This window comes from Mus caroli, chromosome 11 (genome assembly GCF_900094665.2).
Source record: "Mus caroli chromosome 11, CAROLI_EIJ_v1.1, whole genome shotgun sequence".
Lineage (NCBI taxonomy): Eukaryota > Metazoa > Chordata > Mammalia > Rodentia > Muridae > Mus > Mus caroli.
The window spans coordinates 93,745,217-93,769,817 of record NC_034580.1 but is presented as its reverse complement, the minus strand read 5'-3'; the positions used below and the strand labels follow the sequence as shown (position 1 = coordinate 93,769,817).

Genomic DNA, 24,601 nt, shown 5'->3' with positions numbered 1-24,601 from the left:
GGAGTCTACTGAGGAGAGCCCAGAAGCAGCCTGTAGTCAGGCAGAGAGGAAGATGGCCTCCAGGCCTAGGAAGGGGTCACTGACGGTCTGGTCCCAGAGAAACCAGAGACATCCAGGATACACACAGAAGGGAGAATCTTTCAGGCAGCCATTTTGGAAACTCACAAGGAATCCCTGCAGTCACCCATGTTCTGAGCCAAGGTTGCTTGTCTCTAGAGTCGGGGCCGAACAGATGTTTTATAGCCCAACCAACCTTAATCTGCTTTCAGTTTCCTCCTTGCCCACCAGGGGCCTCCCAATAAACTAATATACTGTTGACTAAAATTCAGATTCCTCACAATGGCTTCTGGGATTGCTGCTCTTCCTGTCAGCTGCAGGCTCCCCTCCTCAGAGAGTTCTACCCTGCTGGGAGGGCCTGGGCAGCCACCATACTGTCCTGGTTCACTGTGCTGTGTCTACGTGAAGACGTGCAGAGTGTTTGTGCTCAGGACCATGCCCTCCTGTCACTGAGAACTCCTCCACGCCCCCCTCACACCCCCCCCCCCCCCCCCACACCTTGTGTGGAAATCTGCTTAATAAATGTGTGTGGGAAAGCTGGGCACGGTGGGCCACACTGAGAGCAAGGCCACTTGGAGGAAAAAGGATCTCAAGTTCAAGGTCCTCTTCAGCTACATAGTGAGTTCAAGGCCAGCCTCCTACACAAAGCAGCCAGGTGACCCTGTTTAAACAAAACAAAACAGTTCAACAGTGAGTACACAGGTGCTTCTGACTGAACCCTTGAGGTAATCCTCAGAAAGCAGAGCCCCATCCCCCACCGCACCCTACCCCACCCCTTCTGCTACCTTATGTCCCTTTTTCTTGTGCACACTTTTAATCTCCAAGGTGAGGGGCAGGGTCTCACCAGGAGGGGCTTTATATCAGGAGGTGGGATTTGTTAGGCCTGGGACAACCTTGTGTGACCTTGTATGAGGCAAAGACCAGGATTTGGAGGCACAGTGTCATGTAGCCCCGGCTGGCTTTGAACTCACTTGTAACTGAGGATGGCCTTGACTTTCTGCCCCCACCCGACAGCACTGGGTAATGGGATTCCAGGCGTAATGCCATCATGTCATGTTAATAGAGCCCTGGAGAATTGAACCCAGAGCTTCTGGCATGCTAGGTGACATGCGAGGTGAACACTCTACCCACTGAGCTACAGCCCCCCCCTGAGCTGAGCTACAGCCCCCCCCTGAGCTACAGCCCCCCCTGAGCTACAGCCCCCCCACTGAGCTACAGCCCCCCCCTGAGCTGAGCTACAGCCCCCCCCGAGCTACAGCCCCCCCCACTGAGCTACAGCCCCCCCCCTGAGCTGAGCTACACCCCCCCCTGAGCTGAGCTACAGCCCCCCCCCTGAGCTGAGCTACCCCCCCCCCCTGCTGAGCTACAGCCCCCCCCCCTGAGCTGAGCTACACCCCCCCCCTGAGCTGAGCTACAGCCCCCCCCTGAGCTGAGCTACAGCCCCCCCCTGAGCTACAGCCCCCCCTGAGCTACAGCCCCCCCACTGAGCTACAGCCCCCCCCCTGAGCTGAGCTACACCCCCCCCCTGAGCTGAGCTACAGCCCCCCCCTGAGCTACAGCCCCCCCCAGCACTGCCTGGGAGGTTGGTCTTGCCGGCTGGTTTGTGTCGATGGTTTGCTGAAGATTCAACCTAGCAAGTGATAAGAACTGTCCTCACCTCATCTTGTCTGTCAGAGACGGAGGCTTCCAGAGAGCCTGTAAACTGTGGCATTCTGGTTCAAGGTTGGGCCTCCAGCTTGGTGGCAAACCTGCGGTCTGTCAGTGCCGTGATAGACAGCAGGGCTGTGCCCAAGGGAGGGTCTCAGTCCTAGAGGCTGGGTGCTGAGTTTCTCCCTCCTCCTGCCAGCCTCCCACCCCCTCCACTCACAGGTGCCTCCTGAACACTGGTCCTTGCAGTACCCAGAATTCTAGATGCAGAGGTGACCAAGGGCATGACAGTCCAGGAGGCCAGCTTGGGTGGTGGTGCCCCTGGCATCTGTGTGATGGGGAGAGAAGCCTCAGAGAGACTTTTTGAAGCAATGGCATCTTGTCAGATTTGAAGGATGAGGAAAAGCTCTCGGGGAAGAGGGTTATTTAGGAACACAGTGTTCTTGGCTGAGAAGACTTTGTGAATCTATGGTGGCTGGATGGCAGGCCTAGGTCCTAGAGGGCCAGGAGGGATGTGAGAAAAAGAGGAAGCAGAACCTGGCTATAAGGGCCCTGGGGTCAGATCCAGGGGTGTGGTGAGAGGGACGCAGGAATGATGGACCACATGGGCATAAGAGCTCTCGGATCAGCTGCAGGGGTGCGGTGAGAGGGATGCAGGAATGATGGATCACATGGGTCTTCCATGCGGCTTGCTCTAGCTCGAGTGTGTGGGCAACTGGCATACCGGGTGGAAGGTGAAATGGATACCCAGAGAGAGCATCAGCAGCCAGAACAATATGGTGGCAGTATGGCTAGCTTGAGTTGTGTCAGGCCCCGGGTGGTGCAACCCAACTCCTCTTCAGCCCTGCTCACACTGCAGCAGGGCTGTGCCAGATCAGGGGCTGGGGGCATGATCCTTGTACTCCTCTATATACAGTCCTGGCTGACCCAAAACTAGCTCTGTAGGCCAGGGTGGCCTTGAACTCACAGAGCTCTGCCTGCCTCTGTCTCCTGAGTGCTGAGTTTGAGAGAGTGCTGCTACACTTGGCCATACTGCACTGTGCTCTATGGTTCTGCCAGACTGAAGCCGGCCGGCCTTAGTTTCAGTCCTGCCATGGAATGAGTGGGTGAGCCAAAGGTGGGTTGTTAGCCTTGTTTTATAAAACATATCTAAAGCTAGTGCCCATCTCCTGGGGTTGATTGGCATGGGGATGAAAGAAAGGATGAAAGATCACTGAGAGTGGCTTTGTCTCCTGGAGCCACTGCTGTCACACCATGCCCTTAGATGGTATAGCCCTGAGTGACAGTTTAGTCTCTGTTCTGGAAGCCAAGGATGGAATGGGAACAGAGAGGCAGAATCAGCACCAAGGGTGCCCAGGGGTGCCCAGACATGCCCTCCATGTAAATCTGTTAGGCTGTAGCTTCCATTAGGCTTCAAGGCTGTGTGCCCAGACATCTATGTGGTCCTGTGCCTATGTGACCAACCAGCTGCACTGACTCCTGGCATGGACTAAGAGGTGACATCTTGCTCATCCAACTGGAAGGGCAGACATGCTGTAGCTGGGGAGACACTTTTGGGGATTCCTAGTTCTGAGCCTCCTCTGCTCTTACTCCGTCATCCTGCATAGAACTCATACCCTTACTCCTAGATGGATGGGATGCCTGAATGGTTTTTACTCAGTACTGGGATCAGCCCTGTTATTGGTGTGATTGTTACACAGAGAAGCTGCAGCTTCAAGAGGAAAGACTGCCAGGTCCTAGCTTAGGGGTGGTGGGCTGGAACGTGGAGCCCAGATATTTTTCACTGCCATCCTGTGGGCCTCCTCCCTCCCTATCCAACATCCCTTTCCAAGGTCAGTCCAAGTCCGTGGTACTTCCTGCCTGTCCTCCACTTGGCTGCCTGTGTGGCTTTCCAGTCCTAGCTCCTGCCCTGCCCTTGGGGACACTTGCAGGAGGACTTGGGGAGAAGGCCACCCAACTCACTACAAACAGACCTGCCACAAACAGCTGTGGCCTTGCTGAGGAGGCCGCTGGGGCAGCTTGCGTGGGGCCGAGTGGTCGACAGCTGCCACCCAGCACTGGGCTTTCAGCCATTCGGTAGATAGCTTGGGGAAGAGGTCAGAGCTGCCCCTCTGCCCATATACTCCAGGAGCATCTGGTTATGATTAGGGGCAGAGACGTGAGAGGGGCCCGGCAAGAGTCCAGCAGGCACCAGCAGCCAAGAATGACTTAATTGGATAAAATGTCTAATGACAAATCAGAGCCCCACAACAGCATCCTGGCTGAGCCTCAGGCCTGGTCCAGCCAAGCCCTGTTTCAATCTCTGTCCTTGCTGCTACCAGAGAGCTATCCCCTAGTGTAGTGTCCTCAATTAAGCAGTGATTGAGCGCTTACTGTTTGCCAGGCACTCTGAGGAGAGCGGAGAGAAGCCTGAGGAGCACACGTCTCCCTGGGAGAGGGCATAAGGTGGCCTCAGGGAGGGGGTCTTGGGCAGGGAGACCCACTAGAAGAGCTTTGGTGAGCAAGACTGGTGGCGTCAGAGGTGGAGAGGAGAGGGGTATCTGACCTAGGACCCAAAATTGATGAAGGTCACAGGCAGGGTGGTTTGTGTCTTTCATATATCCAGTGCAGGAGTGACAATTAGAATGTCACTCCTTTGGGAATGGGAATGGGAATTTGGCCACAGCCTTGGGAACCTTCATATCTCTCTGAAATGAAGAAGGATGCTTTTCAGGATCATTTAGAATTAGTTTATCGGCCCCAAGAGAGCTGTATGCTTGGGAGACCTTCCTCTGTGCGGCCACTTGCCAGTCCTGTGATTGTGACAGACATTACTAATCGATGGTGACAATCGCTGCTGCTACACACAGATGAGGCTTTGGGATTCCTGTCTAGAGTGCTTCTGGTTGCCGCTAATTAATGGGAGATGGCATTTGAGATGAAAAACCTCTCTGCCATCCCAGCTGGCTTCTGGGTCCCTCGTTATACAAGGAAAGTGATTTGCCCAAGGTCAAGCTTGAAATAGTGATGGAGCTAAAACCCTGCCCTTCAGCGGGACAAGGGGTCCGGGTGTGGCAACACACACCTTCAACCCTACATCCTAGGGGCAGATCTCTGCGAAGGCCAGCCTCATTTACATAGCAAGTTCCAAGTCAGCCAGGACTAAGTATCGAAATCCTGTTTCAAAACAAACAAACCAAATCAAGTTAGCAAGGGAGAACAATTTGTTTCCAAGAAGTTTCTGTTAAAGTCCAGAAGGACTCTCAGCTGTCAGAGCCAGTGGGGGAAGGAAGGAGAGTGGGGTGTAACTGGGTCTACTAGGAAGGAGTGTGGGTGTAACTGGGTCTACTAGGTAGAGAGGAAAGATGCTGCTACGTAGCTTCCAGAACAATGATCCAGGCCAACAAGACAACGGATTTTAAATGGGCCAAAGACTAAAACAGTTTTCCAAAGAAAAGTGAACAGTCACTAGCATATGAAACAATGTTCATACTCGCTAGTCAGTAGAGAAATGCAAGTCAAAGCCAACAGCAAGCATGTAGCCCTTTCTGTCCATTGAGTAGAATGGCCACTATCAAGACCCTGGAAAAGAACCTAACTCCATGGGTCTATTAAGAACTAGGAAACCTCAGGCACCGCTAAGTGGATGAAGGTGCTAGCTGGGAGGCCAGAGGACCCGCTCTGATTCTCAGCAAAAGGTGCTATAGCAGGGAATACCATTTGGTCTACAGGAAGAACACATCTGAACCCTGAAGGCATTGTGCTAAATGAAACAAACCAACCACAATAAGAGATATAGTGTATGATTTCCCTTGTATGGGATGTACAGAGTATTCAAAAGACAGAGATAGAAAGTAGGACATTGTTGGGCATCCAGGTCCGTGGTAGAGCCTGGCACATGAGATGCTCTGAGTTCCAACCCCAGCGCCTTTTTACCCCTGAAGCTGATTCTGGTTTGCCAGACATACCTTGTCCACTGTGGATGGTCGAGTGGCTTTAGTATTGCGTGTGCATGTTTCTGGGCATGATATGAGACGCGTGGCTCTCAGTCTGTGTTATGAAGCTGCTGCCCTGGTCATTGAGTATCCCCAGAACTAATGATGGTGTAGTGTTGCGGCTTCTGCAGAAGGCAGACCCCTTCTCACATCCTTCCTCGGGACCACCACCACTCAAGTGCTCTGTCCCTTCTCCCAGGTCACCATGAAGGTCAAGACTCTGCATGGACTGCCAAGAGGACCAGGCAAGGCTGGAGTCGGAGACCCCGAGAGAGCCCCGCTCAGGTGTTGAAGCCAGGCAAGACCCAGCTAAGCCAGGACCTGGGTGGGGGCTCCCTGGCCATCGACACACTTCCGGACAACAGGACTCGGGTGGTGGTGAGTGCAGAACCAACATGGAGGGAGAGGAGAGCTTGGAGCCTGCCTCCGTGTCAGATACGGAGAGTGGGATGGATAGGATCCCAGAGAAGAGGAGGCAAGCCAGCTCCAGGCTGGATCACAGGATCAAAGCATCTCAGAGATTCATACGCTGCTGGCCTCTGCCAGGAGAGATGAAGTAATTTGCTCCAGGAGATACAGTGCAGGCTCTGAACTCCACCATGCCTTAGAGAAGAGAAAGCTGAAGGTGGGATAGTTACCTCGAAGCTGCCAGGGAACATTTCTGCCTCTTTAGACTGTGGGGGCCCAAATGTTAAGTACAGAGGCATCCTGAGGTGGTTGGAGTGGAGGAGAAACCAGGTGTCACTGAGGTACAAGTTTCTGGGCCTGGGGGCAGGAAGCTCTCTGCGGGAGGAGGTGACTGAGAGCTAAAGGGCCTCTGCAGCTGTGAGTGAGTTGGAGGCGCTGTGCACCTGTGGCTGAGGAATTTTGCCTATCATGTCCACAAGCCCATGGTTAGCCACTTCCGGAGGCTTGTGTCTGGGATGAGTGTGCGCGAGTGCTGAGTGTGTGGTGGGGAGGGAAGGGTGCAGGCTCAGGATGCACAAACGCTACAGAACTCGAAACAGCAATGAGAGGTTGTACTTCCTTCACAGCATCCATTTCTTTATTTCCACGGAACTTTCAGAAACGTCCAATCATCAGGCAGTGTTCTAGAGGTGGTGGGATGTGGCCACCGGTGCCTGTGGTCCCAGCTGAGCATAAAACCGAGGAGAGAGGATGATCAGAGCCCTGGAGTCCAGGCTTAGCGTGGCATGGGCAGTATCTGCTCATGTTCTAGTTCTGGAATAGCATAGGTCTATAGCTCAGGAAGCATAGAAGGATAAACCCAGAAGTCCCAGGCTGCCCTCCCTCCCCTCCTCAACCTTCCTCCCAGCAGGACATCTCTGGTTTGTTGTTTTCCAATTATTCTGTCTCTTTAGCTCCTTTAATGTGTGAGCTTTGTTCAGTTGGTTTTGAGACCGGGTTTCCACAGTACAGCTTTGACTGGTCTTGAACTCTCTATGTAGACCAGGCTGTTCTTGAACTTAAAGAGATCCATTTGATCAGGCTGCCTCCTAAGTGCTGGGCCTAAAGGTATGGGCCACCAGACCCAGCACTGAGTGGGCTATGGACATTATCTGCTTCTTGTCTATGGTGATGGAGGACTGGGCTTTGATATTCTCCCTAGAACTTTGTTCTTCATCTTTCTTTTTCAACTCATGTGACTTACAGCACCTTCACATGATCCAAGCTGGGTAATGTCTTGTTTCTTATATTATTATTATTTTTTAAATTTATTTACATCTGTGTTGGTACAGGGGAGCATTTGTGTGGAGGTCAGAGGACAACTTTCAGGAGTCAGTTCTTTCCTACCACCGTATAGGTGCCAGGGATCGAGCTCGGAGCATCAGGCCTTTTGGGAATCAGGCCTTTTGGGAAACGCACTTAGCCACTGTCTTCCCACCTGTTTCTTGTTTGCTTTTTTTCTGGGATCCTTGCTGTCTCCCTGGCCCCGTCTGTTCAGTTCTCTGTGCTAATCCCTTCTTATATGCCTTCCTTTAGCTTCAAGTGTAATTTTCAGTGTGGTCAAGTTTACCATCAGGGTGCTGGGGCTGTAGTTAGGCGGAAGCACGCTTACTTGGCATTCATTAAGCTGGGTTTGATCCCCAGAACTGCATAAACTGGGTGTGGTGGTGCATCCTTGTAATCTCAGCACTCTAGAGAAACAAGCAGGAGGGCCAGAAGTTCAAGGGCATCCTTGACCACATAGTAAATACAAGGCCAGCCTAGGCTACATAAGACCTTGTCTTCAATGTCCAATAACAAATAGAAACAGTAACGTGCCCTAACATGGTGGACTGCTCCCCCACTCCACAGCTGCCAGTTTGTGCTTCCTCCTCCTCTGTCTCTGGAGTGTTGGAGCCCTGGTCCCTTGTCCCTGTGTCCTCCCTCTCCTGCTGGATTCTATGGCAGTTAAGTCTCCTGACAAAGGTCACCTCTTAACAAAGACTCTCCTGAGGATGTGCACGTCTGAAAATGCGGTTATTCTGCTCTCCCTTTTGATCGGTGGCTTCACCGAATGTAGACTTATAAATTAAAAATAATTTTCCTTTCAAAGCTTGAAGGCATCTCACCATTTTCTTCTAACGTCACTGTGAAGGGTGTCTCACATCTATAATCCCAGCACTTGGGAGGCTGAACAGGAACATGGCCAAGAACTCAAGGCCAGCCTGGGCTATCTGATGAGCCCCACATCTCAGCACATACATACACCCCTGCTTCCCAATCCCTAAGAAATTTGGTGCAACATAGGGTCTAGTGGCTCACACCTGTACTTTTTTTTTTTTTTTTTTGNTTTTTTCGAGACAGGGTTTNTCTGTGTAGCCCTGGCTGTCCTGGAACTCACTTTGTAGACCAGGCTGGCCTCGAACTCAGAAATCCGCCTGCCTCCGCCTCCCGAGTGCTGGGATTAAAGGCGTGCGCCACCACGCCCAGCACACCTGTACTTCTAGTAGCAAGTTTTGTCTCAAAAAAAAAAAAAATGAAGTTTAATGTCACCCTTATTCTGACCTTGTCCTGTGTGGGGGGAGGGGGGCATAGGTGTAGGGGAAGAGGGGGTAGGGAGAGAGCCTGCATCCAGCCAGAGTTCCTGTGCTCTGAGCAGGTGGACGCGGGAGGACTGCTGGATGCTTTCTATATGGTCCTGGATGGGCATCTGCCTGTGTGAAGCCACTGACACCACATGTTGGGGGGTGGACAAGGGGCAGCTCTCAGTACCAGGTTCTCAGTCTCTGGCATCCCATACTGGATACGGCAGAGGAGCTGAAAACAGAATAGGGGCCCCGGGGCGGCACTAGGCCCCAGAAATACAGGAAGAGGGCAGAGGGAGAGAGTGGGCGCTGGGTGGTTCCCACGCAGGCGAGAGTCTTTAGTCTGGTCCGTGGCTGGAGCACAGGAAGGCCTTTTGAAGGGAGGTTAGAAGCAGCTCATTAGAAGAGAGCCTATCCCATCCACCAAGCACAGCGGGCCTTGATAAACAGGGGCAGTCTATGGTTTTAGAGCTTTGTTGTATAGAAAGGCAGGGGGAAAGAGAGAAAGTAGAAGGGGAGAGAGACCAGCCATGGCCAAGAGGAGATCTCGAGGGGGATAAGAGAGAGAGAGAAGGAGAGAAAGAGAGTAAGAAAGGTGAAAGCTTAAGAGAGTAAGAGCTTAGAGAGAGAGGTAAGAGCTTAGAGAGAGAGGAGAGAGCTTAGAGAGAGAAGAGAGAGCTTAGAGAGAGAATTAGGAAAGTAAAAGCTTAAGAGAGCGAGGAGGGGCCAAGCAGCCCCTTTTATAGTGGGTGTGTTATCTTGTTGTTGCTAGGTAACTGTGAGGAGGAGTCTACCCAGAAGGCCAGAAGCTTGGGACATTGTGTACATGACTGCTAGCCACACACTTCTCCTGTGGGACTGTGGGGACAGTAACATTGACAGGAGCCAGGGGTCCAGGAGACATGAGGGAACGCCTTCCGTCCCATGTAGGTGGGAATTACCACCCATTGGGTCCCACAGGGTTCAAGACCTCAGCTCGAGTAGAGACCAGGCCTTCTGTGCATAGTCCATTGTCCTACATGTGTGTATTCTTTTTAAAGAGTTCTCACTGCCACCTCAGCATTCTGAAATCATAGTTGACTGCCCAGGCTAGCCTGGAATTTACTATGTTGGCCTGGCTTCCCTCCAACTGGAGCAACCACACTGTTGTGGGGTATCCACAAGAGAAGACTGATGGGACATGGGTGTAAGCCAATAGAAAGTCTTTCTTGGGTAGCTGGCGTCTACACTGGGTGTTTGGGATCCCAGTGTAGCCCCAAGCCTTTCTCAGGGTGAGCTTTTAGGAACAAAAACCGTATCCTGGGCTGACATATACTTCGGTTAACAAGAACAGTTAGCTTGAAGCAGAGCTACAGAAGCCAAATAGCAAAGCCGGTACGTTTAGAGGCTTTTCCAAAGCTATGGTCTTTGAGGGATTAGGGCTATGTTTGCATTTTGGCAGGTGGTGCTGTCTACGTGCTGAGTGTTACAGCCTGAATGGCACTTCCATCATGAAGTCGGTTGTGCTAAGGTCTCGGGGCCCTGTCACATACACCTGGCCATGTTTTCAGTTCCTAAGACCTTTTTATTATGTGCTTTTTGAGACTCCTCCTCCTTGTGCCTGTGTCATGGATGAAAGGTCCTTCCTCACTAAGGGTATTTCATAAGCAATGAGGGTTCGGGTTCTTTGTTTTGTTTCCATCGTTTCTGTCATTTCTGGTGCTGTGCTACTGTGTCTTCCTTTGCCCCAGTCTCTGAAATTCCCCCAGTCCTGGTTTGGCACCATGACTAATTCTGTCATTATTTAACTCTTGAGATTTCATTCATCTAAATAGCACCAGTGTTGACACAAATGTTGATTGTTGTTGTTGCTGTTGTGGTTTTGGTTTTTGAAGACAGGGTTTCTCTGTCTCTGTGTAGCCGTGGCTGTCCTGGAACTCACTCTGTAGACCAGGCTGGCCTCAAACTCAAAAGATCCACCTGCCTCTGCCTCATGAGTCCTGGGATTAAAGGCGTGCACTATCACTATCTGGCTTACTAATGTTGGCTTTTAAAATGCCACATTAAGATGTTCTTCTCAACGCCTGAACTTTTTGGTTCCTTTACCTGGCGTTAATGGCTCCTTCAGCAGGCCCTCATCCCAGCCCTGAGGTGAACTCTCAAAGGACACAGCCCACTCGCTTCCCATTCTGTCTTGTTTTCTGGAACATTCAGAACTGAGGAGCAGGGTAGGCCTGGAAGAATGGACAGCCAGCCCATGAGACGGTCCTAAGGAAGGGACTCCTGTCGCTTCACCCCATTCCTCATGGTTTTCTTTTTCTTTTTTTCTTTTTTTTTTCTGAGACAGGGTTTCTCTGTATAGCCCTGGCTGTCCTGGAACTCACCCTGTAGACCAGGCTGGACCAGGCTGGCCTCGAACTCAGAAATCCGCCTGCCGCTGCCTCCCAAGTGCTGGGATTAAAGGCATGCACCACCACCGCCCGGCCCTCCTCATGGTATTCTTGGACTCTGGATTTTTTTTGTTGTTGTTGTTTTTTTCGAGACAGGGTTTCTCTGTATAGCCCTGGCTGTCCTGGAACTCACTTTGTAGACCAGGCTGGCCTCGAACTCAGAAATCCGCCTGCCTCTGCCTCCCAAGTGCTGGGATTAAAGGCATGCGCCACCACTGCCTGGCTGGACTCTGGATTAAATAAATGATACCTGCTCAGGATCCAGGCGTGATGGTTGGAAGGGTCAGGTCCCAGTCTACATGAAGAGGATGCCACAGGAAATAACCACAGAGACACAAAGCCCTGGAAGTCTGTGGGTGTCCAGGGGGGACCAGCTGCATCGGGTGAGCCCTGGTGGACTCAGTAACACCAAGGCTTAAAAACAAATACACATTCCCAGGTTCCTCTCTGGACAGATTAGTTCAGAAGCATTGAAACCTGGGGTTCATTTCTTTACAGTACCCCACGTGGTGCTAGAGAGATGGCACAGTGGTTAAGAGCCCTGGCTGCTCTTGCAGAGGACCTGGGTACTAGTCTAAGCACCCACATGGCAGCTCACGGCCATCTGTAACTCCAGTTCAAGGGATCTGACATACTCTTCTGGATTCCTTGGGCACTAGGGGTGCAGCTCAATGGAGGAACATTTGCTCTGTGTGTGTGTGTGTGTGTGTGTGGTGTGTGTGTGTCCCTGGGTTCTGTCCTCATGCCTGTGAAAAAGGAAATAGATGACAAAACTCCCTACATGGTTCTGCTGGTTGTCTGGGTGTAAAAGCTTCTCAGATCTGAGATGTTCAGGTGATTTTTATTTTAAAAGATTTATTTATTTATTTGTTTGCTTAATGTTTACGAGTACACTGTAGCTGGCTTCAGACACACCAGAAGAGGGCGCCAGATCAAGTGTGAGCCACCATGTGGTTGCTGGGAATTGAACTCAGGACCTTTGGAAAAACTATCATTGCTCTTAACCACTGAGCCACCTCCCCAGCCCTGTCCCGGTGATTTTTGAGGTCTTTATAAGAGCTTTGTTTTACTTTACTGTGTAGTCATGTGTACAAAAGCGTGTCTCTGTAAATATATGGCACAAATGTGCAGGTGCTTCCGAGGCCAGCAGGGGGTGTCAGATCCCCTGGAGCTAGAGTGACAGGTAGGCAGGAGTAAATGGGTGGAGGGTTAGGAACCCCACGTGGTCCTCTGGAAGAACAGTAAGTGTTCTTAACCTCTGAGCCATCTCTCCAGTCTCTCCAAGCAGATTTATAATGGCAGCCAGGCCTGGCCCAGTTACTCAGAAGATTGAGGTAGGAAATTCAAAGCCTAAGTGGTTACAGTATGATTTCCCAGCTTGCCCGGGCAGCTTAATGAAAGCTTGTCTCAAAACAGAAAATAGAGCCGGGCGTGGTGGTGTACGCCTTTAATCCCAGCACTCGGGAGGCAGAGGCAGGTGGATTTCTGAGTTGTAGATCTTGTCCCCAGTTTCCAGGGTAACAGCCAGAATGCCAGGCTTTTGAAGCACCATTGTGGCAATACTTGAGCATAAGACTTCTACCATCTGGAGGCCTCATGACCCTTGACAGTCACACACCAAGGGGCCACACTGCAGCTGTGTGTGGTGGCACACACCTTTAATCCCAGCACTCGGGAGGCAGAGGCAGGTAGATCTCTGAGTTCGAGGCCAACCTGGTCTACAGAGTGAGTTCCAGGACAGCCAGGGCTACACAGAGAAACTCTGTCTCCAAACAAACAAACAAACAAACAAGCAAACAATTCGTTAATTTTAAAAAGAGGCCACACTACAGAACAAGGCCAGCTGGGAGAAGGATCCTCTGTGCAGGTTGTTCCCAGCTCCGCCCAAGAGGTGACATTGGAGGATGAAGGCTTATGATGAAGTCTATCTGGAAGATACCACACCAGGAAAGAGTCTCCTGTCCTTAGTAGACTGGAGTGGCTGGCACCTGCCTGGACACAAATAAACCAGGGGTTCAAGGCTACAGTGAGTCCCTGACTCAACCGCAGCCCCTGAGGGGAAGGCTCCTCCCTGCCGTGGGCTGGGGTGAGTCAGGAGCTGGGAGCTTCTGCCAAGGATGGAGGCGGGAAAGCAGCTGCTAGTGGAAACCCATGACAGCTAGGGACCAGAGCCAGGGCTCTGCGATTCTTGCAGGCTGACTCGTGGCTCCCTTTTCAGGTGGCTCTCTAGAAACAGGAGGGGCCAGGAGACTGTAGACAGGACAGTGAAGAGACAGGAATCCCATCCCTAGCAACGTGGAGGGAGACTCAGGGCTCTTCCTGAGCAGAGAACGCTCTAGATGTGGCTGTTTTCTGACAGCCACAGAGTTGCGATGAGCCTAAGGAACACTCATTTTTGCCGCTTGTCTCTTGGCACCCACACTGCAGGACGCATACGCGTTTGTGTTGCTTGCCTTCCCCTGGCACTTTAGAGCCAGGCTGTCTGTCACTTGTGATCCCTGCCTGTCCCTGAAGGAAGGAGGGGCTCCCACCCCCAGCTCTCTAATGGTGTTTAAAAGACCCAATCCCAGGGTGGATTCAGGGGCCTCTAAGGACCTCTGCTCCGTTGTCCTGGTGTTCACTCACCAGCGCCTTGTGTGAGGGGCTGCCTGTGTCTCCAGAGAATCTGTGTTCATTTCACACTCAGCTCTGCCCTAAGCAACATTTAGCCAGGGCTGCTGATTACCTGTCTTCAAGGCAAGGTCCCTCACTAAGCCTGGAGCTTGCCCTTGGGCTAGGCTAACAGGATCCTGCTATCTCTGCTTCTCAGCACTGATAGTCAACAGGCATGGCCATGCCCTGCTTTTACGTGGTTGGGGGGTGGGATTCAAACTCAGATCCTCTTGCTTTTATAACAAGCACTCTTACCCACAGCACCTTTCCCCCAGTCCCTTGCTTGCTTGCTTGCTTGCTTGCTTGCAGCCCATTGTATGGAAGATGCGGCAATGAGGTCACCACATACAAACACAGAAGCCACAAACGGCCAGCAAAAAGACAATAGTGGGGTGCAGTGGTTCACACTTGTAAACCCAATCCTTGGGAGGCTGAGGCAGGAGGATTCCTGGGAGCTGAAGGCCAGCCTAGGCATATACAGAGACTGTCTCAAAAACAAAATAAGACCATTATGAAGCTTTTATAAGTGAAGGCTAGGAATACTACATTTACTATTAAAACCTGTTTTATTTAATTTTTCATTTCTTTAAATATATATATATATATATATATATATATATATATATATATACACTGTAGCTGCCTTCAGACACACCAGAAGAGGGCATCAGATCCCGTTACAGATGGTTGCTGGGAATTGAACTCAGGACTGCTGGAAGAGCAGTCGATACTGCTGAGCCATCTCTCCAGCCCCTTGGTTGTCATTTCTTAGGAGCTGTCCACCTTGGCTTGTTTGCTACTTGTTTTTGTTTTTGTTTTTGAGGCAGGCTCTCATTGCACTAAGGGACGCTGTCTGGCATGACACGGAGCGTCAGGGGTCCTCTGCTGTCCTCTTCCCCAGTGCTGGGATTCTGAGTATATGCTGTTTATGTTGGTACCAGAGCTGAGACCTCAAAATTAAACAAACAAAAACCTGAGGTTTATTTAGCTCATAGTCCTGGAAGGCCAAGATTTGAGGCTGCATCTGGCAGAGGCCTCACTCAGTGTCATAATGTGTCAGGGAAAGAGAAGCTGAGATGGCTCAGTGGGGGAAGAGCTGCACTCCTTGGATTTTTGTCAATTGGACACAGACCTGGATGTATCTGGAACGAGCCAATCTCAACTGATAAGACTGGCCAGTAGGTAAGTCTATGGGATATTGTCTTGATTAATGGCTGATGTGAGAGGGTCTCACTCACTGTGGCAGTGCCAACCTTGGGCAGCTGGTGCCCAGTTCTATAGGAAAGCAGGCTGAGCAGCAAGTTATGGGGAACAAGTGGAGTTCCTGCCTCCAGGTTCCTGCCCTGTCTGAGCTCCTGCCCTGACTTTCCTATTGCTGGGCTGTTACCTGCAAGTGTGAGATGATGGAAACCCTGCCCTCCCTCCCTTGCTTTTGGCTGGGGTGTTTTACAGAGCAACAAAAAGCCTAACATCAGGCTAGCCCGATGAACTGAGTTCAATCCCCAGGACCCACATAGTGAAATGAACCAACTCCCACAAGTCTTTTTTTTTTTTTTTTTTTTTTTTCAGTTCAAACTCATTTCCCTTTATTAAAGTCCAAGTTACTATTACGTGGTTGGATACTCAAAGGAAAATTTGTTCAAATAAAACATTTCCAGGCAACTGTTTCAATCAAGTAGCAACAGCAGTTAAGTCCTTGGGAAGCCCAGGGAAGGGGTTTACACTTTGTCAAGGCCCAGTTCCTCTGGACTGGAGATTCCCAGTTCATTTAAAGTTGGTCTAAGTTCCTGGATGACATAGGGGTTGATTTCCTTATATTTCCTGCTTTGTCCTTAACACCCTCCAAGATGCGAACAGCACTAGCAAAATCATTTAACCATCTACATGCCCACAACGCAGTATCAATGATTTGGGGCTCAGAAACCAGATCATAGCCAACAAGTGTATTCATCCCTTTACGCAGTTCCCAGGCATCAGTGTCTGGCTTGTTGAAGTATGTCACCCAGCAAGCATCAAACTCCTCGTCTCTCTCATGTGACCCATGAGAATAGCAGTAAATAGAACAGACAGCGGTGGCGGGGCTGGGAGAAGGGATGCAGGAGGCCTCAGGCAGCCACGGCTGCAGTATAGCGACAGAGGGCAGTGGCGAGCATGACGGTGAGTGGCTGAAGGTGAAGAGCTATATATTTTAAATTCAGAAGGAGTCGTTTGCAGAAGAGAGAAAACACAGGGTGGTTTCGCCTTCTAACAGCTTGCTCCTGTGGTAATCAAGCTAGTCATTCAAGAACTTCGAGAACCTCTCCCAAGGATTGCACCATTCTGAAAGGTCCCATCCGTGGTACATTATACCAGAGTTCCTCATCAAGCGCACAGCTGAGGTGAGAGGGAAATAGGAGATAATGTTAACGGAACCGTTCCTGGGTGTAGGTCTCTGCCCCATTCACCTCACCAGCAAACATTTCTTTCTTTTGGTTACTGTATTTGTGTGTGTGTCTGTGTGTGTGTGTGTGCCATCACAAGTGTGCAAGGATCACAAATGTGCTTTTGGGAGTTGAATTCCTCCTTCCACTATATGGTTCTTGGAAATAGAAGGCCCATCTCAGGCCCAGCGCCTTTACCCACTGAGCCGTCTGGCCAGCTCAGATCCAGAACAGACAGAGGGAGCCACCTGCCTAAGGTCACGCATCTAATGAGTGGCAGAGTCCAGACAAGAAGGCCAGTTCTGTTTCACTGCTTCACTGGCTAGGTCTCAGCCACCATCTCCTTAAGGATGGGTGATGTGTTGGCAAAGCCTTTTTTTTTCCCCTTCTTTTAAATCTGCCTTTAAAAAAACCTTCCCAGCATAAGTAGCTAGAACCAAGTGCCACTGAGGGTTTTGTGTAGATGCAGGCTCTGGTTCTGCAGGTCTGGGGTTAACCCAGGACAATGCACCCTCTTGCCTCCCCCACTTTCTTTCTTTTTTAGTTTATTTAATAGTTTCCCTCTTTAGCTCTGGCTGTCCTGGAACGCACTCTGTAGCTTAAGCTGGCCTTGAGCTGGTAGCAACCCTCCTGTCTCAGCTTCCCAAGTACTAAGATTATACAATAAGCCCTCCATATGTGGCTTATTTATTTATTTATCTATCTATTTATTTATTTATTCTTGGAGACAGGATCTCACTGTGTAGTCTTGGCCAGCATGAAATTTAACATGTAGCCTAGACTTCCTTGAACTCACAGAGATCTATCTACCTCAGCCTCCTAAAGCCCGGTCTGCCACAGAACTCACTTTGTAGACCAGGCTAGCCTGAACTCAGAGATCTGCCTGCCTCTGCCTCCCAAGCATTGAAGGTATGTGCCACCATGCCCAGCAGAGCTCTGCACTTATAACAGTGCTTCTAAGTGACTTTGTTGCTGCTGTTCCAGGAATGTTTCAAATAGCTGGATCTAAAATACATTCTGGGTGTTTTTGTAACCCTTGCTGACAGGGGCAATTGGGAGACCCTTTGAGCAGCACTTTACTGGTTGGCCCCAGCTGCCTAAATGCTGTCCTGACAAGCCTGGCCAGTCAAGCTCTCCTGTCAGCTCAGCTCTGCGGGTGCCCCTGGTTGCTTGCCCAGCATGCATATCAGCCAACTGGCTGGCAGGTGATGGACTGATTGTGAGGGCTCAGCTGGGGTTTCTTTTCCAGAAACACCCTAAGCTCAGCCAAGGTAAATACAGCCCACTGTCAGAGCGTCAGAGCAAAGTGCCTGGGAGGCGGGGTGTGAGTGCGTGAGCAATTTGAGAGAGAAGAGCCCTTGCCATGCAGACAATAGGATGGAGGGGGAAAATGTCTGAGGAGATAGCCTCTGCTGTCAAAACATTTCATGGAAATGTCCAACAAAATCATGCAAGAACTCGCACTTACTGGAAGCCTGCTGTGGGCACCAGCAGTGAGCTTTACACTGTCCTGCTCAGTGGAAGCCTTGGAAGACTGCGGCATCCGAGGCTGCTGAAGAAGGCATGGTAACCGGAGAGATCGGTGATGCTTGGCACCGACCATCATCGTGGTTGGGTTTTGAACTTGGATGGGGCTGACACCTAAGCCCACACACCTCATCCTGGAACAGTCATTTTCTAATGATGCCCCCTCAGAACCCTAAGAATTCCTGGAGGCGTCCCACAGGCTGCTATGGGATGGAGGGTGCTGGAGAAGGTACCAGAATACAGAGTGGCTTCATTGTAAAGTGACGTAGGTGCTGAGCTGCTAAGGAAGGAAAAAAGAGTCTGAACTCATCCTGTTGCCTGGGAACCAGGAAGGTCACAGATGAAGGTTTTGTGCACATGGTATGGCTACTGCCTCCTTTCTTACAATGACCTACTCTCTTTGTAATGTCAAACCAATATTACCTCCAGTCCAAGCACCTAGGGACCACCCTCCAGGGGACAAAGAGCAGGTTGTGTGCAGTGATGGTGACTGTCTGTGGACGGTGTGAGCTCCTTGCCCTTCGCATCCTGAGTAAGACACACTCAATACTGAATATTGAGTACTGTGTTAACTGGCCAGGGAGACCAACCAGAGCTTGCTTTCCTGCCCCCCCATCTCTCTCTCTCTTTATTAAATTTATTTACTTATTTTATGTGTATGAATACACTGTAGCTGTCTTCATGCACACCAGAAGAGGGCACCAAGATGACATTGCAGATGGCTGTGAGCCACCATGTGGTTGCTGGGATTTGAACTCGGGACCTTTGGAAGAGCAGTCAGTGCTCTTAATCACTGAGCCATCTCTCCAGCCCTAGATAAATAAATCTTAAAAAACAAACAAACAAACAAACAAACAAAACCGGGCTGGTGTCTGAAGGCAACTACAGTGTACTTACATATAATAAACTTAAAAAAATAAACAAACCAACAAAAAACCACCGCTGGGGCAGGTGGCTATAGTGGCAACTAGGAAGTGTCGCTGAGGTTCATTCCAGGCTATGGCACTCTTTGCTCTGGTGTTCAGGCAAGAAGCCAGCTGTGGTTGACTTTGTATGAGAATAAAGAAACATGATGACCAGGGAAAGCTGCCCAGAAACTTGGTTTTCTCCATCTCTCTTACTGTTCAGATTTGTGCTGTTTAAATGAAGGGCTTCTGGGGGTCCTCCTGGAAGTCTTTCTCCTGGTCACCCCATAGGGAAGACTGTTCCCTGTAAGGTCCATTCAGTTCCTAGCATCCATCCTAGCTGTGTCACAGAGAAGGTCACTGAACAACTGTTGGAATCAGAGCTGCTTACTCTGTCTCTCTGGGGTCACTCAGTGCCTGTCTTGTTGCCGTTCTTCAGTTATGACCCACATACATGGGTGTGCTGGAGCCGGAAGCAGAGGGCTGTTACCTCTCCTGCCTGTGGACCAATGTCTCCTGTGGACAGGGTGAGGTGGCAGCTTTAGCTCAGCTCTCTGGCCACTAGCTCCTCGGCCATTCAATTTCACTCTCCCTCTGGAAGGATCAGGAAGCTTGGAAGTTGCAAGCTGGCTTGAGCTGCAGAGCAATGGATGCCAGGCTTCTGCTGGGGGGGGGGGGAAGCATTGAATAATGTGATCATGGGTTTCTAATCGCTGTGGCTGAGGAAACACCAGGTTGTAGAGTATGGCAAGTGCAGCCTGAGATGAGGCAGACGTTCTTGCATGGCATCAGGGAACCCTAAAACACATCTGCAGATAGGCATGGCCCACACATACGCAGAAAGACTTACAAAGGGGGGGGGGGCAGACTGCCTAGTCCCCACCATTCTGAGATATGTATGGTCCCTCAGTGGTTAAGGGGAAGATCTTGTAATCCACAGACCAGGATACAAGGCAGTCATTTTTTTCTCTTCTCTTCTCTTCTCTTCTCTTCTCTTCTCTTCTCTTCTCTTCTCTTCTCTTCTCTTCTCTTCTCTTCTCTTCTCTTCTCTTCTCTTCTTTTCTTTTTCGGTTTTTCAAGACAGGGTTTCTCTGTGTAGCCCTGACTGTCCTGGAACTCACTCTGTAGACCAGGCTGGCCTCCAAATCAGAAATCCACCTGCCTCTGCCTCCAAAGTGCTAGGATTAAAGGCGTGCATCACCACTGCCCAGCTACAAGTCAGCCATCTTGTATCTACAAAGGTAACCAGGCTTAAAACCAATAATGAGGACAACAGAGAAGGCTTGATCTTCACCTTGAGACGCATTCCTAATCAATTGTTTCACCAGGGTCGGCTTGCCTCACTCTCAACCTTGTTTCCTCTGAGGCTGGGACTCCTCAGGCCAACCCCGAGGGTGGCTCAGTCAGACTGAAGCCAGGTGCTGTCTTCCAAGCTTCCTGAACGACCTTGACGCCAAATGATCTTTCTGAGCCTGAGTGTGTAGGTTTCCTGCCTCAGTGGCCATGGGCAGCTCTCTTTAGTGCTGGACTGGTCCCAGTGTTGAGGTCACTCTGATGACATAAGAGCTCTGTGTGTCTGTCCTCCCCCACCCCTGTCCAGCTGCTAGTCCCCAGTCATTTGCTCACATGCTCTTCCTCACCCCTGAGGGCATCACTTTCTTAGAGAAGAGCCCCAGGAAGTGGGTCCCAGTCCTTGTCCAGGACAGCCTCACTGTGGAAATTGCTCCATGGATGAAGATTCCCTAAGGAAAGAGCCATTTCTTCACCGATGGTTTTTGCAGTGTGGCTCGGGAACATTGATGCCACACCTTTCAGGTACTCAGGTAGTGAGATGGAAGGGAATCTGTCCCTGAACCCCATCTGTCCTCCATAAAGGACCCATGGTTGTTCCCAATGTGAGAGGAACTTGGTGTTTTTTTTTTTTTTTTTTGAGTTTCACAGTGTTGGCTGGGGCTGTCTTGAAGACGTCATGGCCTCTTGACACCTCCTACCTCAGCCTCCTGAAGAGCTGGGATTCCCGTACCACAGCACCTGGAGATGCGAGAGATTTTATTCTCAATGGAGAAGTGTCCCAGGTCACCTTCTAGGGAGACAACTGTGGAAAGACCTGATGGACAGTAGGCAGAGCACAGATCACATACCTACCTGGAGCCAAATCACTGTCTTTGATTTGGCTCCAAGTAGGTTTGTGACCTGAGGCCTTAGTTTCGATACTTAGAAAATGGAGGTTTGGGTGTGGTGGTACACATCCTTAGTCCCAGCACCAGGATGCAGAAGCAGGTGAGGCCAGGCTTGTCTATATAGTAAGTTCCAGGATAGTCAAGGCTATGTAGAGAGACCCTGTCTCAAAGAAAGAAAGAAAGAAAGAAAGAAAGAAAGAAAGAAAAGAAAAAAAAAGAGAAAATGGACCTCTATGGGCTGGAAAGATGGCTCAGTGGTTAAGAGTGCCAACTGCTGTTCTGAAGGTCGTGAGTTCAAATCCCAGCAACCACAGGATGGCTCACAACCATCTGTAATGAGATCTGATATTCTCTTCTGGAGTGTCTGAAGACAGCTACAGTGTGCTTACATATAATAAATAAATAAATCTTTTTAAAAAAATGGGCCTCTAGAATGGTTGGCAGTGGTGTTTGTGAAATGCCAGCTTGGTGCTGTGCCAGCACCACGAATACCACCTTCCCCTCTTCTCCTTCCCCTCTTCTCTCTCTCGTCTCCCACCCTCACCCTGACTTGACCGTTTCACTTCCACTAAGCTTCATCCGGCTCCCCTAACCACCCGCTGTTCCTTGGATGAACTCTGAATGGGTACAGCTCCTGGCTGGGATGCTCTGTAAGAGTCACCCCTGCTAGGAAGGTGCAGGTTAGGGCCTGTGTGGGGCCCGAGGGTGACTTTGGGTGGGGCCATCTGGTGCAGTCATCTCTGGCAAGTCCCTGTGCTGGCGGTGCTAGGGCCTGAGCAGAGCCTGGCCTGGCTTAGCTTATGATCTCCGAGGTCCTCCCTGCTCTCTAAACTGCTGGCTCTTGGAGAAGACTGAAGCCTGACGGCCGCTGTGGTTGAGAGTATGATTTATGTGTGTCCCTAGAGGGTTCTGTACTGGTGTTGCCATTCAGTCCCCATGGTGTGGTTTTATGAAGGTGGGAACTCACCCCACAGTGAAGAAGTGAGGCGCTGGGGAGCTGATGATAAGGCTGTCAGCGAGGGTCCCAGGACAGGACCCTGCAGGTTTTATAGGAAGAAGCCCACTGTGGTGGAGTATATTGGTAATTCCAGCACATAAGAAAGAGGCTGAGGCACAAGGCTAATGGGTTCAAGATCAGCCTTTTTGTATTCACTTGCACACATAAGAACCTGAGTGAGAGCCGGACATAGTGGCACACGCCTTTAATCCCAGCACTCCGGAGGCAGAAGCAGGAGGATTTCTGAGTTCGAGGCCAGCCTGGTCTACAAAATGAGTTCCAGGACAGCCAGGGCTACACAAAGAAACCCTGTCTCAAAAACAAAAAACAAAAAACAAAAAACAAAAAAAAAGAACCTGAGTGAGCGTGTCAGTGCATGTGCGTTTTTTTACATATGAGTGCAAACACCTGTGTTAGCCTGTGTGCCTGTTTACACTTACGTATGTGGGTTTGTATCTGTGTGCCTTTATCTGTACATGTGTGTGCATCCATGCATGTGTGTCCTGTGTGTGCACACTTGTATAATGTGCATCACTGTGTAGGAATACACATTCTTGTGCACACTTATGCTCAAATATGTATGTGTGTGGTGTATGTTCAACGTTGTGTACTTGTGTGCACACCTGTGCCTTGTTTGCCTGGCTGCGTGCACATGCATGCATATGTATGTGTGTGCGTACATGCGTGCATATGTATGTGCTCTTGCTGGTGTGCACATGTTTATTTGTAGGCGACTACACACTTGTGTGCTCATGTGTTGCATATGTGAGCATTTGCATGTGTGTGTGCATGTTTCTTTGTGTGTATGTTTCCATAGATGGACATGTGTGTCTATGCCTATATGTGCATGCACACATGTGCTTGTATGTACATGTGTGACCTGGAGTGTGGGTGCATGTGAGGTACATATATGTGTACCCTTTGTGTCTATGTGCATGCACACATGTGCTTGTATGTACATGTGTGACCTGGAGTGTGGGTGCATGTGAGGTACATATATGTGTACCCTTTGTGTCGATGTTTTGAGGGCCTGTATGCTTCAGGACCTGCCAACAAGAAGGGTCATCATTGGTCAGGTATGGCCCCTCCCACTTGGAGCAGAACCTGAGTTGCACTTACCCAGCCTGTTGTGATATTAGTAGTTGGAAGGGACTGGGAGAGAGTTACAGGTGACAGCTCCTTAAATGCCCTTGATCTGAACAAGTGCAATCTTTTGTCACCTCAAAGATGTCACTGGAGGGCCCCTAGGGGACTCCAAGAATGAACCCACATACCCCCCTTAAATGCTGCAGCTGAGTGTTGGACTATCACAGGCTGTGGACTTGGGTGTCACCTGACTATGGACCTGGCTATCACCTGGCTGTGGACCTGGCTGCCACCTGGCTGTGGACAATGCTATTACAGGCTGTGGTCCGTGCTACCTGTTATCCCATGGTGGACAGGACTCAGAGCAATGAGCCATCCAGACACATTCCCAGAGTCCCCACTCTCTCTAAAGGAGGTAACAAGAGATGTGTTGGCGTGTTTGTGTGTCAGAGTGTGGCAGTTTTCCTTCCAGGTTTGGGGACGCTCTTGCTTTGTGAGTCCTGAGAAGCAGGCTGACAGAGTCTGACTCTTCTCTCAGTTACCGTGTGTGTCATCACCCTCAACACGGCTGCCCAAGTCCCCAAAACCCTATTTTCTCCTGATGTCACACCTGCATGTTAACACGATCCATGTCTAGAGCCAATGATAGAAGCTGCAAAACAGACAGAGCTTGTGCAGGCCTTGAACTGAGTCCTGGGTCCTGCTCAGCCAGCCCTACTCTGGGCCAGAGCTCCCTAAGGAATGCAGCCCCTGACCTGAGGGAACTCATATCCTATGGGTATAAGAGTCCTTTAAAAAGGCCAGAGAGGTGGCTCAGAGGTTAAGGACACTCCTGTTCCTCTGCAGGTCCCAGGTTCAATTTCCCAGCACCCACACTGTGGCTCACAATCGTCTGTAACTCCAGTTCCAGGAGATCTGCTGACCTCTCCTGGCCTCTTCTGGCACTGTGCACACACCTGGTACCCAGACATATATGCAAGCAAAACACTCACACACGTGAAGGAAGTAAATCTTGTATTGTTGGTTGTAAGCCTTACCCTCTAACAGCTGAGCCATCTCATCTTCAGCCCAGAAGTACGTAAACCTTAATGAAAGAAAACTTGAAGAAGCCAGATCAGATAGCTCAGAGTGTGGGCTAGCCTCTTAAGGGATTGAGCACTTACTGAGCAGCCAATTACTCCACTCTTGCCCCAGTCAGGGTCTCATGCAGCCCAGGCTAGCCTCAAACTCACTGTAGTTGAGGATGGCTGTAGTTCTGGGACTCCAGGGATTTGTACCAGGCCTTTTTGGATCATGGAAAAAAATTTTTTTAAGGACAGAAGACACCAAGGCCCCGAGGCAGACAAGTGTTGATGATTTCCAGAACAGAGAGAAACCCAGTAAAAAGGGAGAAAAATTGGGGGTGCAGGAGTTGGGGTGGGCACAGGATCAGACCACTGCCATCTAAGGTTTGTTTAGGTGACGGGCATCAGAGACTTAAGAACCATCCTTCCAACGTGTCATCAAAAACCTAGGCCCCACCCAGCTCTGCACCCTTCCATCCTTAGGATGTGGTACCTGCCCTTAAACTTACAATGTGGTTTTTGGAGCTCCAGCTATCAGGTCTGCATGCCAGACTGGAGGAGGAGGAGGAGGAGGGGAAAGGGAGAGGGAGGGGGAGGAGGAAGAAGAAGAGGAGGAGGAGGAAGAGGGGGAGGAGGAGGAGGGGGAGGAGGA

General features: G+C 50.4%; 1 protein-coding gene and 1 pseudogene across 1 annotated transcript in view; one reads left to right on the top strand and one right to left on the bottom strand.

Moving 5' to 3' along the window:
- Positions 1–24,601, top strand: part of Plxdc1 (plexin domain containing 1) — a 63,888-nt gene that overhangs the window by 1,963 nt on the left and 37,324 nt on the right. The window contains exon 2 of the mRNA XM_029483007.1: positions 5,878–6,056. Within this exon, the coding sequence (XP_029338867.1) occupies positions 5,878–6,056 (179 nt within the window). The remainder of the gene's footprint in view (positions 1–5,877; positions 6,057–24,601) is intronic.
- On the bottom strand, positions 15,489–15,923 carry LOC110304737 (annotated as a pseudogene).